The sequence below is a fragment of the Narcine bancroftii genome, chromosome 4 (genome assembly GCF_036971445.1).
Source record: "Narcine bancroftii isolate sNarBan1 chromosome 4, sNarBan1.hap1, whole genome shotgun sequence".
Taxonomy (NCBI): domain Eukaryota; kingdom Metazoa; phylum Chordata; class Chondrichthyes; order Torpediniformes; family Narcinidae; genus Narcine; species Narcine bancroftii.
In genome coordinates, this window is record NC_091472.1 from 115,235,043 (window position 1) to 115,249,082 (window position 14,040).

The 14,040-nt window shown below is 41.5% G+C and overlaps 1 protein-coding gene across 5 annotated transcripts in view; it reads left to right on the forward strand.

Annotated features, from left to right (window-relative positions):
* sfswap (splicing factor SWAP) overlaps positions 1 to 14,040 on the forward strand; it is a 165,559-nt gene that overhangs the window by 48,229 nt on the left and 103,290 nt on the right. For all 5 annotated transcript variants that reach the window (XM_069932489.1, XM_069932490.1, XM_069932491.1 and 2 more), the window contains 3 exons: positions 1,678 to 1,771; positions 5,784 to 5,958; positions 13,169 to 13,378. In XM_069932489.1, the coding sequence (XP_069788590.1) occupies positions 1,678 to 1,771; positions 5,784 to 5,958; positions 13,169 to 13,378 (479 nt within the window). The remainder of the gene's footprint in view (positions 1 to 1,677; positions 1,772 to 5,783; positions 5,959 to 13,168; positions 13,379 to 14,040) is intronic.

Below are 14,040 nucleotides of genomic sequence, written 5' to 3' on the forward strand. Positions count from 1 at the left end.
AAATGGGGCAGGTCAGCAGTGAAAAAATGGCTTCTGTCTCATTTCCTTCAGCTCTCCACCCCCTACTCTCTCTATTCATTGAGATATTGCCTTCCCTAATCCATCTCTTACCTTTTGCCTCTGTTTCTCCCCCCACCATTTAATCAGGTGCCTGACACCTATATTTTGCTCATAGCTTGAAGGGCTCAAGCCCGAAATCTTGATAATGTATCTTTGTCTTTGCTATATAAAATACACTGTTTAAATTGTTGAGTTTCTCCAGCATTATGTTTTTACTTCAATCACTGGATCTGCAGACTTTTATGCTTTACTCCATAATAAAAAGTTATGATTTAAGTCTGTTGCCACCCTTAAATGTGCTGTGGCCCCTGGGGGGCTATACAGCCCCCATTGATGATGGCTGTCTTGGAGGATTGTTCTTTGTCCGGTTCTGACATTACCCAAAAGGTATCCATCTTTGTGGTGCAAGTATAAAATAAAAATCAGTGTATTATTGGATGGATCTTTAGAAATGTTACATGTCACTTGAATCGCTTGCATAGGTAATGTATTGAATTTTGTCTGATATAGTGCCTTTGAGATTCATAACTTATTACATTTTGAACAACAGTGATTTAACCAGAATTTTTTTTCTTTATTCTTTTTCTCTCCATTCTCAAATGGAATTATATTTTGTCAGATGTGATTTATCTTTCAGGTTTGAAGATCATCTATCATTAATTCTGTGATTCTAATAAAATATTAAAATATTGTGTCTTCATTTGAAGTTAAAATGTGAAATTTTATATTAAAATAGCAAGTTCTTTCGAGACACTAGGTATGTATGTTGCAGTTTTAGTTATTTTGCTGGATTAGAAGCAGCTTCTTCGATCTGAAACAATAATTGTTTCTCTTTTCAAAGATGCTACTTAAGCATTTTCTGCTTTTTATTTAAAATTTCCAGCTCTTGTATTCTTTTTATTTTCAATCTGATTTAATAATTCAGACACACGATTTAAAAGATTATCATGCATGTTGTCAGATAATAAAAAGCCAGTGTTAATAAAAGCAATAAAGATCCCTGATTCATTAATGTCCTTTAGAAAAAGAATTTACCTGATTTAGCTTTTGATTTAGCTATAGTCTCCAGTTGTATACCGCTATGACTTTTAACTGACTGGTTTATTGAGGATTGACAATAAATACCAGCCTTGCCCGAAATTCTGAGAAATTGTAAAAAGTTCTACTAACTGAAGTAATTTTCAGCTATATCAGTTTTTTTTTAAAAACTATATAAAGGTTCTCTGTGTTTCAGGAGAGAGATTGAATTGAGTGCTTTCAAAAGGCTTGTATTTGGTTGACATTACAGTTTATTCAGATTTTTTGAATTTGACATTTTTTTTTTCTCCTTTATAATTGCCTGATCCAGAAGGTTTTACCAATAAAAGTTGTATCCTTTATGTGCTTTTAATATATTAGTTTCAATATGGATTTCACACTGGCGATTGAAATCTTCACTTTAATCTTTTAGTCACAGTTTTATGAACAAATATATAAATCGCAGAGTTCGTCTGTGCAGTTTGATTTGATATAGGTTTTGGCTCTTAATAAGCAGTTTAATTTTGTGTGTTAATGTAATTTTAAATTTGTTCTTGTATGCTAATTTGTGCTCTAAATTTAAATCTGTGGCTTTTTTAGGTTTGAGTTTCTGCAGCCTTGGCATCAATACAATGCATATTATGAATTCAAGAAGCAGTACTTCTCTCAAAAAGAAGGTTACGCTATTCAACAGGTATGGAAGATGGGGTGAAGCATTTGAACAGCTCGGGATACATTGTTCTGTCCCAATATTCAACAATGGCATAATATAGCAGGATAGTTACATCACCAATCTCCTAACTCCCTACTCCACTTTAAGACCCCTCAGATCGGCCAATTTTGGGTACTTGGTTGATCAAATTGCAAACTCAGGGAAGATCACGCCTTCGTTATTGCAGCCCCCAAACTTTGGAACAGCATTCCTCCTTCCATCAAATCAGCCTCTTCCAGTGCTCTGTGATTAGTAAGGGATTGCTTAAGGTGGTATGTGAGTTTAAAGAAATAAGTTTGAAGACCTCTGTTTTAATTGTACCTAATTGACTCGTTACGTGCACAGTTTCATAACTCCAAAGGAAATGGACTAATGACAATTTTTCTAAAGCAAAATATTTCCGAAACTATTGGTACAATATTGAAAGACAATGGGTGCATACACAGTTATACCCAAGGGGAGTGTCTTAAGTGGTAGAGATAATACACGTCCAATATCAGTAAAGCATGGCTAAGCACAGAGAGAGAGACTGACGGCTCCACATAGATTCCACAGGGAGGCAGTTTGAAAACCACTGATTTAGTCATGAGTTTGAATCCCAGCACAGTAATTAAGGAATTTAGATTCAAATAATTTAAAAAAATGAGTGACCAGGTAATTACAAAATTATGTAAAACCCATGTAATTTACTAATGACCTTCAAGAATGAAATTCGCTGACTGATTTATTGATTAACAAGAGTAAGTTCACTTTTAATTGCTCATAGAACTTGAACTGAGGTTCCAACTTGAACCCACAGATGAAGATGTTGGGTGAAGCAGTAACCCAATCTTCATTTGTTCTCCTGGATATATAGGAAACCATGCTGAGTGTACTGAATTTAGTAGATTAGGTTGGATGATGTGCATGATGGAAACCCTAGATAGCCTCCATTTAAAGTCCCCTCAGTATCCCCACACAGAATGTATGTTCTCAACCTAATCTATTGGTAGGGTAAGGCCAAACATAAGGAACAGCAAGCCATAGTCCTCCGGGGTAGCCTTAGACCCATGGCATTTTTTTCTGATTTTAAATAGCCCGACCTCTAAATAATTCTACAGTTTCCATGTCATCTTTACCTATTTCCATTCCTTATTTTTTATCTCTAATTTCCCCCCTCCTCCCTGTCTCCTCCACCTTTCTCTTCACCTCTGCTACCTTCTGTCCAATAACCTATCACTTCTAAGCCCATCCCCAGTTTCTCTCCTCCTTATTTTCCCCATCTTGGTGTACTTGATATCACTCCTTCCTACTTGACCTGAAACACTAGGTTCTTTCAAAATGTTGTGTAAAATGGGGTTAATTTGCCTGGTTATCGCCCTGATTACACGGCAGTTAGAAAGGGTCCGACCTGGTCAACCCCATCGGAATCCAACTGGGTCCCTCCTACCTCATAGGTAGAGAACCCAGTTAAACTTAACTAGGTCGCGTCCACGGGTAACAAATAGGAAACTGGCCAACCTGCTTATTCTGATGATGTCGGTGCTTGCATGCGTGCGTCACTGGGCAGCCAGCTTCCGAACATCTGGCAGTACATCCAGTGAGTGTGTGATGTGTCATTGAGGGGTGAGATCCCCTTAAATCGCTGGGTTGGTGATTTAATGGGTTGAGTTCCCCCTGCAGTTTGAAAGGTGCTTCCAGCATCTTTGCCCCAGTAATTGCACCTGGGTCCCAGGAGGGCTACTCAGGTACTGCTGGTTAAAAATGGCTATTGACCATTTCTATCCATGCCTGGTCTGGTAGATTCCTCCAGCTTCTCATTGTTTGCTCAAATTTCCAGCATTAGTAGTTTTTGTGTTTCTCTTGAGAGCCACATTAGAACATTGAATGTTGCAGCACAGTACAGACCTTTTGGCCCAGAATGTTGTGCCGACCTATATAAACCTACTCAAAAATCTAAACCTTCCTTATCTCACTCTCATAACTTTCCATTTTACTTGCATTTCATTGTTCAGTCAGTTTTGGGTGTCCAGGAGATGTTGGTTTTGCGAATCAATAAATGGTCTTTTATGTAGCAAGTTCAAGTAGTAACTACTAAGTTTTGGGTAGTTTGTAAATTTACTCAAGATTCTGGATTAAACAAATGAATTATTTATGATGTATGATGGAATATTTTTGAGTTTTATAATTGTGAAACAGCATTGCTTTGTGTAAAACGAATGCTGGATAGAATTGTTTGCAGGAAAATTCAAAACAAATCTGAAATGTGTTCCTAGATTTTTGACTTGCTGCATGGTTTTAAATTGTCCTTGGCTACACCTTAGAACAGTTTAAAAAAATTTATTAGATACATTTTTTTTGGTAGAGTGAATCTATGAATTTATTGTGGTTCTATAATGCTCAAATTACATTTAGGTAGAAAACTTCAAAATAAATAATAATCGAATTGAGAACGCTAGTGCTATCTGTGGAAGTCAGGATTAGCCATTAAAATGAATGGTGGGTCTTGTTTGGTTATGAATCGTTAGCTGAATTACCGATATTTCTGAAGATCAAATTGAGTTTGTTGGGATAAACTTGAGTAGATTTAGTTGAATGGACAATTAGATGCACTGCCTGTAATTTGTTTTCATTGTCACACAAGAGTCTAATTTTTGTAATAAATATTAGCTTCCTAAATTAGATGTGCATAAAGAATAAAAATATATTGTGAACATCTTCAATTGCAAAGGCACTTTTAATATATTTTATTGCTATAGTGTGAACACTGATTGCCTTCGTGTCTAAGTGTCATTACAAATGAATTTGTGGAACTGTTTGTTTGAAAGAGTATAGAAACAGTGGTTATGAAATAATTGCTTGGAAGACCATGTCTGTAATTTCATGCTCATTGGCTGTGAAACTTAGTTGACACAATAGTAAAAGTGAATTTTGTTTGTTATGAGAGGTTTCATGTCTCACCAATCTGTACAATTCCAAACGTTGAAAATTACATTGACACAAATATTTGCAGCCATGAAATAATTTCACATTTGTGACAATAGTAATGATTGTGTAGCTCCATTATTAGAGGGGTATATATATTCCTTGGATTATAAATATAGCTGTGGTTTTTTTTTCCAAATTCACACAGCCTTGTAGAAGCCTCAAATGTAATATGTTTCAAAATTGATTTTCTTAATTGTTTCCGTGAGAACTGGCACAATGTTTTGTTTGCTGCAATCTTTCACTGAAAGTGTACTGGACCATGGTAGAAAATCATTAAAATGGAATTTACGACATGAGGAAGCCAGTGTACTTCCTCCAATTAAAAAAAAATGTTGCTCGACTTATACCCATGCTAGATCCATGGTCCTGCAGGTTACAGCTATTCAAGAATACAGGGAAGTACTACAAAAATGTGATGAGAATTTCTGCCACACCTTAAGGAAGTGAGTTCCAGAGCCCTTTCCCCTGTGGGAGAAAAATATTTTGTTTCCTCTCCCCTTGCTTCATCCTTCCTCCCATTAATTGTGCATTTCCTTGCCTATTTGCATTCCCCAAATGTCTTACCTTGCACTTTTTTGGATTAAATCCCATTTGCTATTTCCTGCTTAGCTGTCCAGACCATTCTCATCTTGCTGCAATCAAAAGCTTTCTTATTTTCTCTCAATTATTCATAATAAAAGCAGAAAATGTTGACAATACACAGCAGGTTAGACTCATCTGTGGGAAGAGAAACAGTTCTTATTTCAGGTTGGGCTCAGTATATTTGGAAAGTACAAAAAGGCAAGAGAATGTACAATAAATGGTGCAGCCCAACCTACTGATTTATTTATTTTTGATTTCCAACATCTACAGTTATTTTGGAGTCACTAAACTCCAGATGTTGGATTTGGGTCCAAAAAAAAAGCCTTGGTTGATGTATGAATGAGTTAGAATCCTTCTTTAGCTAGAGTCTTCAATTTTTTAGCATTAGTCTGGGGTACTTATCAATGTTAATTTATCTTTTTTTTATATATACATATATATATAGGAAACTGCATCATCAAGTACTGTTGGTGTATCCTCGGAAAATAGTTCTTCAGATGTATTGGAATTTGAGGTACAACAAGAGGTGACGAGTACAAGTGTATCCAATGCAATAATAACACAAACAGACTGTACCAGTTCAGCAGAAAAGTCCATTAATGATGGAAAGTTAATAAAAGGTAAGTGTGGAGGTGTGCTAATATACCTTGCAGAATTATACTTTATAACATATTTAGCAGGAATAGTGAAAACTTTGAAGTCTGACTAAGATAACAGCATAGTTGTCAGAAAGTGTGAAGAGAAAGTTCAGGTTAAATGCTGTAGCGCCTCTAACTGAGACATTAACTTGTCTGTATTTGATAGATGTCTGCACATAACCAGTATTTTCTGTACTCTATCAATTCAAGTTTAACATGCTGTACATTAAATGGTAAGTGATAATCATTGAGTGAATTGCTTAGAAATCAGACTTATTTGCATTTTTATGCACAATTCGTATGTAAAAACTCTTGCTCAAATTTTCTTATTGTCGCACATACTGAAATGTAGTGAGAAATTTTGTTTTTCGAGCAAACAGCTTGTCATCCCATTACAAAATAGAGCAAGTAAAACACAGTATAGTGTGCAGAGTTAGAGAGATCAGTTAGTACAGAGCAATAGCAACGTAATTTTGCTGGTGTGAAGTTCATTTACGAATCTTATTATGGTGGGAAAGAAACAATCCTTGAATCTGGTGGAGCGTAATGTAACACTCATGAACATTCAATTCCTTCCTGGTGAAAGGAGAGTGTGGCTGGGATTAATATGTTGACTGATTTTCCAAGACAGTAGGAAGGAGGAGAAGGGGTTTGTGAGGTGCATTCCCATCTCTGTAGTTTCTTGCAGTCTTGGACAAAGCAGTTCCCATATCATGAACTGAAACACCCTGGTAGAATACATGCAGGGCACATCTTAAATCCTGCGAACAATGTTTTCTCAGATTATTTTCAAACATCGGGAAATTGGTCTGGTGCCTTCTAGGTAGAATTCGTTTTATCCTATCAAGCATCTGCCTGGCTTCAGATGTTCTCATGCTGTCATTGAGTACACAGTGGCCATTCCTGGCATTTACCCTCATAACTTGAGGAAGCTGCAAGCTACAACCTCTACTCATAACAGGGGTGGGGGAAGTTGAAAGGAACAAGATGTTAATGGTACTGTCATCAATTATTACCATGATCTCATCAATGTTTTGCTCTGCAAATCTGCCAAGTTCCTTGTTAATTGCTCTTCATTTAAAAAAAAATGAAAAATCTGCAAACAGAGTGATTGAAGTAAAAACAGAATGCTGGAGAAACTCAGTAGGTCGAACAGTGTACTTTTTATAGCAAACATTTTTACACAGAAACTTTGGAATTATTCTGTGTTTTTAAAAAAAAAAAAATTAGTCTACAACGTGGTCGTTTATACAGGAGCACTTTTACACAACCAACCTGTGTTGCAGAGTTTGACAGAAGGGGGACGACATATTCATTAGGCCTATTTCTTATGGAGTATCTACAGTCAATTTACACTGAAGCCGCTCTGTAAAATGTTTGGGGTACGAGTGGAAAAATTATGGGATGGAATTTGCATTAAAAATTCCATCCCGATATGTTTATACTGCTATCGGAGCAGAAATTTTCCGGAAAATTTCTGCTCTTCAGTGGCTGTGTAAAAGTGCCTAAAGATACATAACCAATGTTCTGGGCATGAGCATTTCATCAAGGTATGAGCAAAATGTTGGCAGGCACCCAAACAGAATGGTGGTGGAGAGGGGCAGGGAGAAGAGCACAGGCCCATATGCAGGAGATAATAGGTGGATAATGGAGGGAGGGCATACTAGCAAACAGGTAGAGAGGGGGGTTGGCTCTGTGAATGGAGAGGGAAGGGGTGGAGAGCTGGAGGAAAGAAGAGAAGGAGAATGGAGAGTGGGCTAGCATAAACTAGAGAAGTTGTTGTTAATGCCATCTGGTTGGAGAGAGCCCAGATGGAATATTAGATGTTGCTCCTCCAATTTATGGATGGCCTTGGTTTGACAGTACATGAGGCCATGGACAGACATATCAACACCGGCACTCTGCCCCCTTCCCTCTCCTTTTGCAGAGCCATCTCCCTTCCCTAGGTTTGCTGGTGTGCCCTTCCTCCCTTATCCATCTATTACCTCTTGCCTGTGGGATTGTGCTCGTCAATCCCCCCCGCCCCACCCATTTTGTTCAGGCACCTGCCTACATTTTGCTCATACCTTGATGAAGGGTTCATCTGAAATGACAATTATGCATCTTTATCTTTGTAAAGTGTTCTGTTTGACCTGATGAGTTTTTTTCAGCATTGTGTTTTATCACATATTTTAAACTCCATTAATTGCAGTCTTTCAGTTTGAAGCACGGCATAATGCTGAGCCAATGCTGCGCTGAAGCATGGGACTCGAATTGTGCAGACTATTGTGGAAGGGAGGGGGAATGGCAAGAAGAATCAAAGTGAGGGAGGATTGATAGGCATGAATTGAAGAGGCACAAGACAATAGCAAGGAGGAAATGGAACCTGAGGTGGCTCCTCTGTAATCAGCATGGACTTAAAAATTTATGTGTGAGATTGTGATCATGGTTTAAAATTGAGTCCTCTCTTTAAGAGATGGTTTTTTTCCTCTCTCTCTATTATAATATCTATGAGGAAAAACAAACTGCTGTGGGAACTCAGCAGGTCAGGCTGCATCCATGGTGGAATGAAGAATTGACCTTCTGATTCAAAACCCTGATTCATGGCTACAAAAGGAGAGGGAAGCCAGGCAGTGTTAAAGAGAGATGGCAGTAGGTGAATTGGTGAATGGTGGAGGATGACAGACACATGGCACAAGTGGAATGGAGCTGTGAGGCAGAGGCTAGAGAATGATGGCTGTAAACAGACAAAGGGAGGTGGATGGATCCAGAAGGGAGGGGGGAGAGTGAAGGTGAAGAAGGCTGCTGAAGGAATGAGATTGGTGGGAGCATATAATGAAGGGACAGTGAGCAGATGAGAATAGTGAGGGAGTAGAATGCTCTACTTACAAAGAATGGTTGAGGTACTGTCTGTGACTATTTTTAAGTAGAGGTAGATAGACCCTTGATCAGCAAGGGGGCAGGAAGATTACACTTGAGGTAGACAGGATTGAGGAGTTGCAGTTGCATTGGGATGAGTCGTGATCAAAGTGGTAGAGCAGGCTCAAGGGGCTACTGTTCCCACTTCCTCTGTTGTTTAAATATTGCACTGAATATTCTAGATACTGATGAAAATCATTCTCAAATTGCATAGAATAGTAGATGTGTAGTGGCCCGCAGACAGACAATGGGCGATGAATGCGGCTACCACACGGATCTGGGGTGAGACTCGCCATCAACCCAGGTGACCTCCGCACGAAGGGAAGATGGGGAACTCTGGCAAGAACGCCAGCCCCATGATACTACTCCGATAGCATGACGTCAGTGCCAGGGGCCCATATAAACAGCTGCCAGTGAATAAAGCAGTCTTCTGTTTCAACTCCTCGTGTGTGTATCTTTCTTCCACACTCGTCGTAGCGCATGTGCTACATTAGTGAGCCCGACAGCTGAAGATGACAGATCAAGCGAAGCCGGTGACCATCAACTCTGGCTTCCAACGTTCTGGGTGTTGCAGTTGCACGTGTGGTTTGTGCAGGCTTATGCACAGTTCCATCTTCGCTGCATCACTGCCGATGACACCCGCTACTTCTACGTCATGAACGTGCTCAATCAGGACACAACGACTGGGGTCATAGATTTCCTATGGCAGCCTCAGGAGCAAGGCAAATACACGGACTTCAAAGAGCTACTAACCTGCACTTTCGGGCTTTCCTGGCATGAGCTCACCACCTGATTACTGCACATGGATTGGCTAGGGGACAGGGCCCCATCACCTAAATGAATGAGATGCTCACGTTAACTGAAGACCACAACCCTTGCCTGCTCTTCGAGCAGATTTTTCTGGAGCAGCTGGCTGAGGATAAACTGCTCTTTTTCACAGACAAGGACTACCGCGACCCTCGGAGGGTTTCCATCTGGGCGGAGATGCTTTGGAGAAGGAAGAAGGACGTCAGTGCTATTGTAGAACACATCAGCAAGCCCCACGAACAGCCCCTGGAGAGGCAAGTGAACACCTGGGACAGCTACACTATTATCACCAGCGATGGGGTGAGGAGGCCCATCAATGCTGCCCACCCTGCAGATATTCAGGAAACACCCTGGCTGCGGTGGTTGGCCGACATGATAGCCTTCTCCATATCTGGGACTCACTGTCGGGCAGGCGTTCCTGGTTGACACAGGTGCTGAAATGAGCATCTTACTCCCTGCAGACTTCGACACATGTTGTGGCAAACTGGGCCCAACACTGATGGCAGCCAACAGTTCCTGCATTCGAACTTTCAGGATGTGAACCATTCCCCTTTTCAGCAACAGCTGCTTTAAATGGACCTTTGCCCTCGCGGCAATGGCGAAACCGCTCCTGGGGACTGACTTCCTTCCTTCGAGCCCTCTGCTTCTGGGGGAAGCCAAACTACCCACTCCCCACTTAAACTCTATAACATTCTCAGACAGTGAATTTGCCTGCATCCTGGTGGAGTTCTGCTCAATAGTGGCATTACAGTTCTCCATGGCCGAATCCAAGAAAGGTGTAAGGCACCACATACTGACCGAGGGGGGGGCCCGCTCCATGCCAGGGCACGCGGACTCCCACCCTAGAAACTCAGCCTGGCAAAGGAGAAGTTCAAAAAGATGGAGGATCTCCGACAGTTCCTGGATTTCCTCCATCCACATGGAGCCCAAATTAGCAGGGGGTTGGAGAACATGTGGAGACTACCTCAACGAGGCCGCCAAGCCCAACTGATATCCTGTGCCCTATATCCAAGACTTTGCTGCCAATCTGCATAGGGCAAGGGTATTTTCCAAGATGGACCTCATCTGGAGGTACCACCAAATCCAAGTTCACTACCAGGACGCCCCCAAGTCTGCAATCATACTGTCTTTGGTTTGTTCAAATCCTCCGTATGCCCTTTGGTCTAAAGAATACGACACAAGCTTTTCAGCGACTGAAGGATGCAGAGGGCTGGGACCTCCCATTTGTGTATATTTATTTGGATGATATCCTCATCACCAGCCACGGCCGCAAAGACTATGCCGCCCTCCTGAGACAACTGTGCACCTGGCTGAGCGAATTCAGGCTTGACCATCAATCCCACTAAGTGCCAGTTCGGTCTGGACACCATCGACTTCCTGGAGCACAGAATTAACAAGCGTGGGGCCACACCCCTCTCCGAGAAGGTTAAGCACGTCGTTAAGCCACACACAGTGAAAAGTCTGCAGGAATTGGCTGGTCTGATAAACTTTTACCACAGGTTCATTCTGGCAGTTGCACGCATCATGTGCCCCTACTTGGCGCTGATGACCAGCAAGGCAAAAGGCATTGCTTTGAACTAGGAATCATCCAGGGCATTTCAGAGTGGCAAAGACACGGTAGCCAATGTCACCCTCCTGGTCCTCTCCAGTCCAGACCTACTGTCGACGCTTCCACCACAACTCACTGAGGGCCAGTGGCACCTCCACCCCCAGAACTCAAAAACAGTGCTTTTGACCAAGAGCTGTTAGCGCTGCTCTTGGCGGTAAGACATTCCTGTTACTTTTTGGAAGGCCTTCAAATCAGGGTGTTCACTGACCACAAGCCACTAACTTTTGCTTTCCATAAGGTCTCCAGAGGCACTTGTCCTATGTGTCTGAATTTACCACGGACATTCAAAATATCATTGGGACAAAACAACGTGGAGGCTGATGCTCTGTCACGCCCGTGATTGAGTCGATACATGCCCTGTCCCAAGGGATCGATTATATGGCCCTCCCCAACGCACAGCACAAGTCCCTGAGATCCCTGCTTACAGGACAGCCGTCTCTGGTCTCAGAGTAGAGGATGTCCCTGTCAGCCCATGAAACCTGACACTGCTGTGTGGTATTTCTACTGGCAGTCCCCATCCATCATCCTGGCCACATGGAGACACCAGGTGTTCAAGGCTATCTACAACCTGGCTCACCATGCCATCTATGGCATGGTCAAATTGGTAGCCAACAGGTTTGTTTGGCTTGGCCTCCATAAACAGGTCAGCCATTGGGCCAAGTCCTGCATGAATTGTCAGTCCTCCAAAGTGCAGGTTCACATCAGACTGCCCACAGACTTTTGAGCGGTGTCCCATGGTATGAGATACCTCTTGATCATGGTAGACCATTCCACGAGGTGGCTGGAGGCTGGCCTGCTGGCTGATACCACCACAGAAACCTGTGCCACATGGGTGTCCCGATTCAGGGTCCCGGAGGACCTCACCTCAGAGAGGGGACACAATTAACTCTGTGCTGCTTAACTTTCTGGGGCCACAGCTCCTCCATACCACGTGTTTGAGAGAAGGGACGCACACAGACCACCACTACAACAACCTACGAGGGGCCCTACAAGGTAATTAGAGACAATGGTTCCACCTTCGTCCTCGACATCAGTGGTAAGGAGGAAACCTTTACCGTCGATTGCCTGAAACTGGCATATCTGGACTGGAGTAAGCCAGTCTGTACTCCGCCCCTGTGATGCAGGAGCAGTCCACCAAAGGCTATGGACAATCGCCTGGTCACTGGTTCTTGGAAGGGGTCATGTCGCGGCCTGTGCATGGAGATGCGAACCATTCCACAAAATGGCTGACGAATTTGTGGACCTGAAGGTAACACCGGCTGTTTTCCCAGGTGACCTCCGCATAGCGGGAAGACGGGGAACTCTGGTGGGAATGCTGGCCAACCCGAGGTCGGCACTCCAATAACATGGGCTGATGACAAACAGCGCCAGGGGCTCATATGAGCAGAGCGGCCAGTGCAATAAAGCATTCTTCGATTTCGACTCCTCGTGTGTGTGTCTTCCTTCCACATTTGTTGTAGCGCCTACGCTACAGATGATTAATAATGTATACTCTGCCAGCATGATCTTAAAATGTTGTTCCTTAAAACCAGCAGCGAAGGCTTTGGCACATTAAAAGTATAAAATTTTATTGGGCCTAAAGATTCTCGGCCTTTTGATACAAAAACACCATCCAGAAATGTGGCATAAGGTTTCTCTGGCCAAACCAGAACTTCTACACCTTTTGTTAATCCCTGGTCTGACACATGCTGGTGGATTTTTGTTCAGATATATGATAGTGTAATAAGATCAGATTATTTAAAATGGGAGTAGCTCCTTGTACTGATGTGGACCAGGAGTCCTGTTTATACTATAATGTTTTGATGAAATAAAGAATTTAATATTTTGAAGGTATGATTGTGCAGCGTTTCCTTTACATTCTGTCCATTTCTTTTACAGCATCTTTTGCACCAATAAGCTTTGCAATTAAAGTGAAAGAAAATGACCTGCTCCCTCTGGAGAAAAAGCGTGTGAAACTTGATGATAGTGATGAGGACCAAGATGGACAGGGGACTGTCAACACTGAATCAAACAAAGATGTACTTTCCTCCCTCCCTCCAGAGGAAAAGAAACCTCAGCTTACAGCAGAGGAAATTGAAGCCAAACACGGTATGCTAACAAGTGCGGGATTTGGAATAGATGTTTTAAAAGCAGCTTGTGCTGTTTGTTCTTGCAGCTTGGTGCTAAATTTTAAGTTTTGGAGCTTTATTTATGAAGGAAATTATCCTTTTTGTTTGAAATAGTTTGTTTATTGCTATGACAGAACTGTAATTGCTTTCCATTTATTTGTTTCCACATTTTCAATTACAATTTCTTGATCACATAAATATTATCTTCATGGGCTGTTGGGTACCTGCAAATGAACCTGTTGGTCATGCAGAAAATTTAAGTCCGTGTACTTTGTGCATGTTTCAACACATCTTGGCAACCTGAATTAAGCATTATCAGTAATGAGGTGATGGTGTTAAGATCATTCAAATTTAAGCCAAGTATAGCATATATGAATAAAGCCAATTTATGTGGGTTTTTCGCTTTGAATTTCCAGGACATGATTCAGATGTCGCTCAATCTATTGCTCTTATTTGCAACTAAGTTCGTTGTAGATGGCTAATGTCAAATATTATTTTATTCCAATTTTGAATATACCTCAACATATCTTATCACTCTATTTTAATTATCTTCACTGTGGGGATGAAGGCAAACATGTAGCAAAGAACACTAATTACCGCGTGACTTCTACAAGAAATATAGAATATTGTATCTTGTAGGAT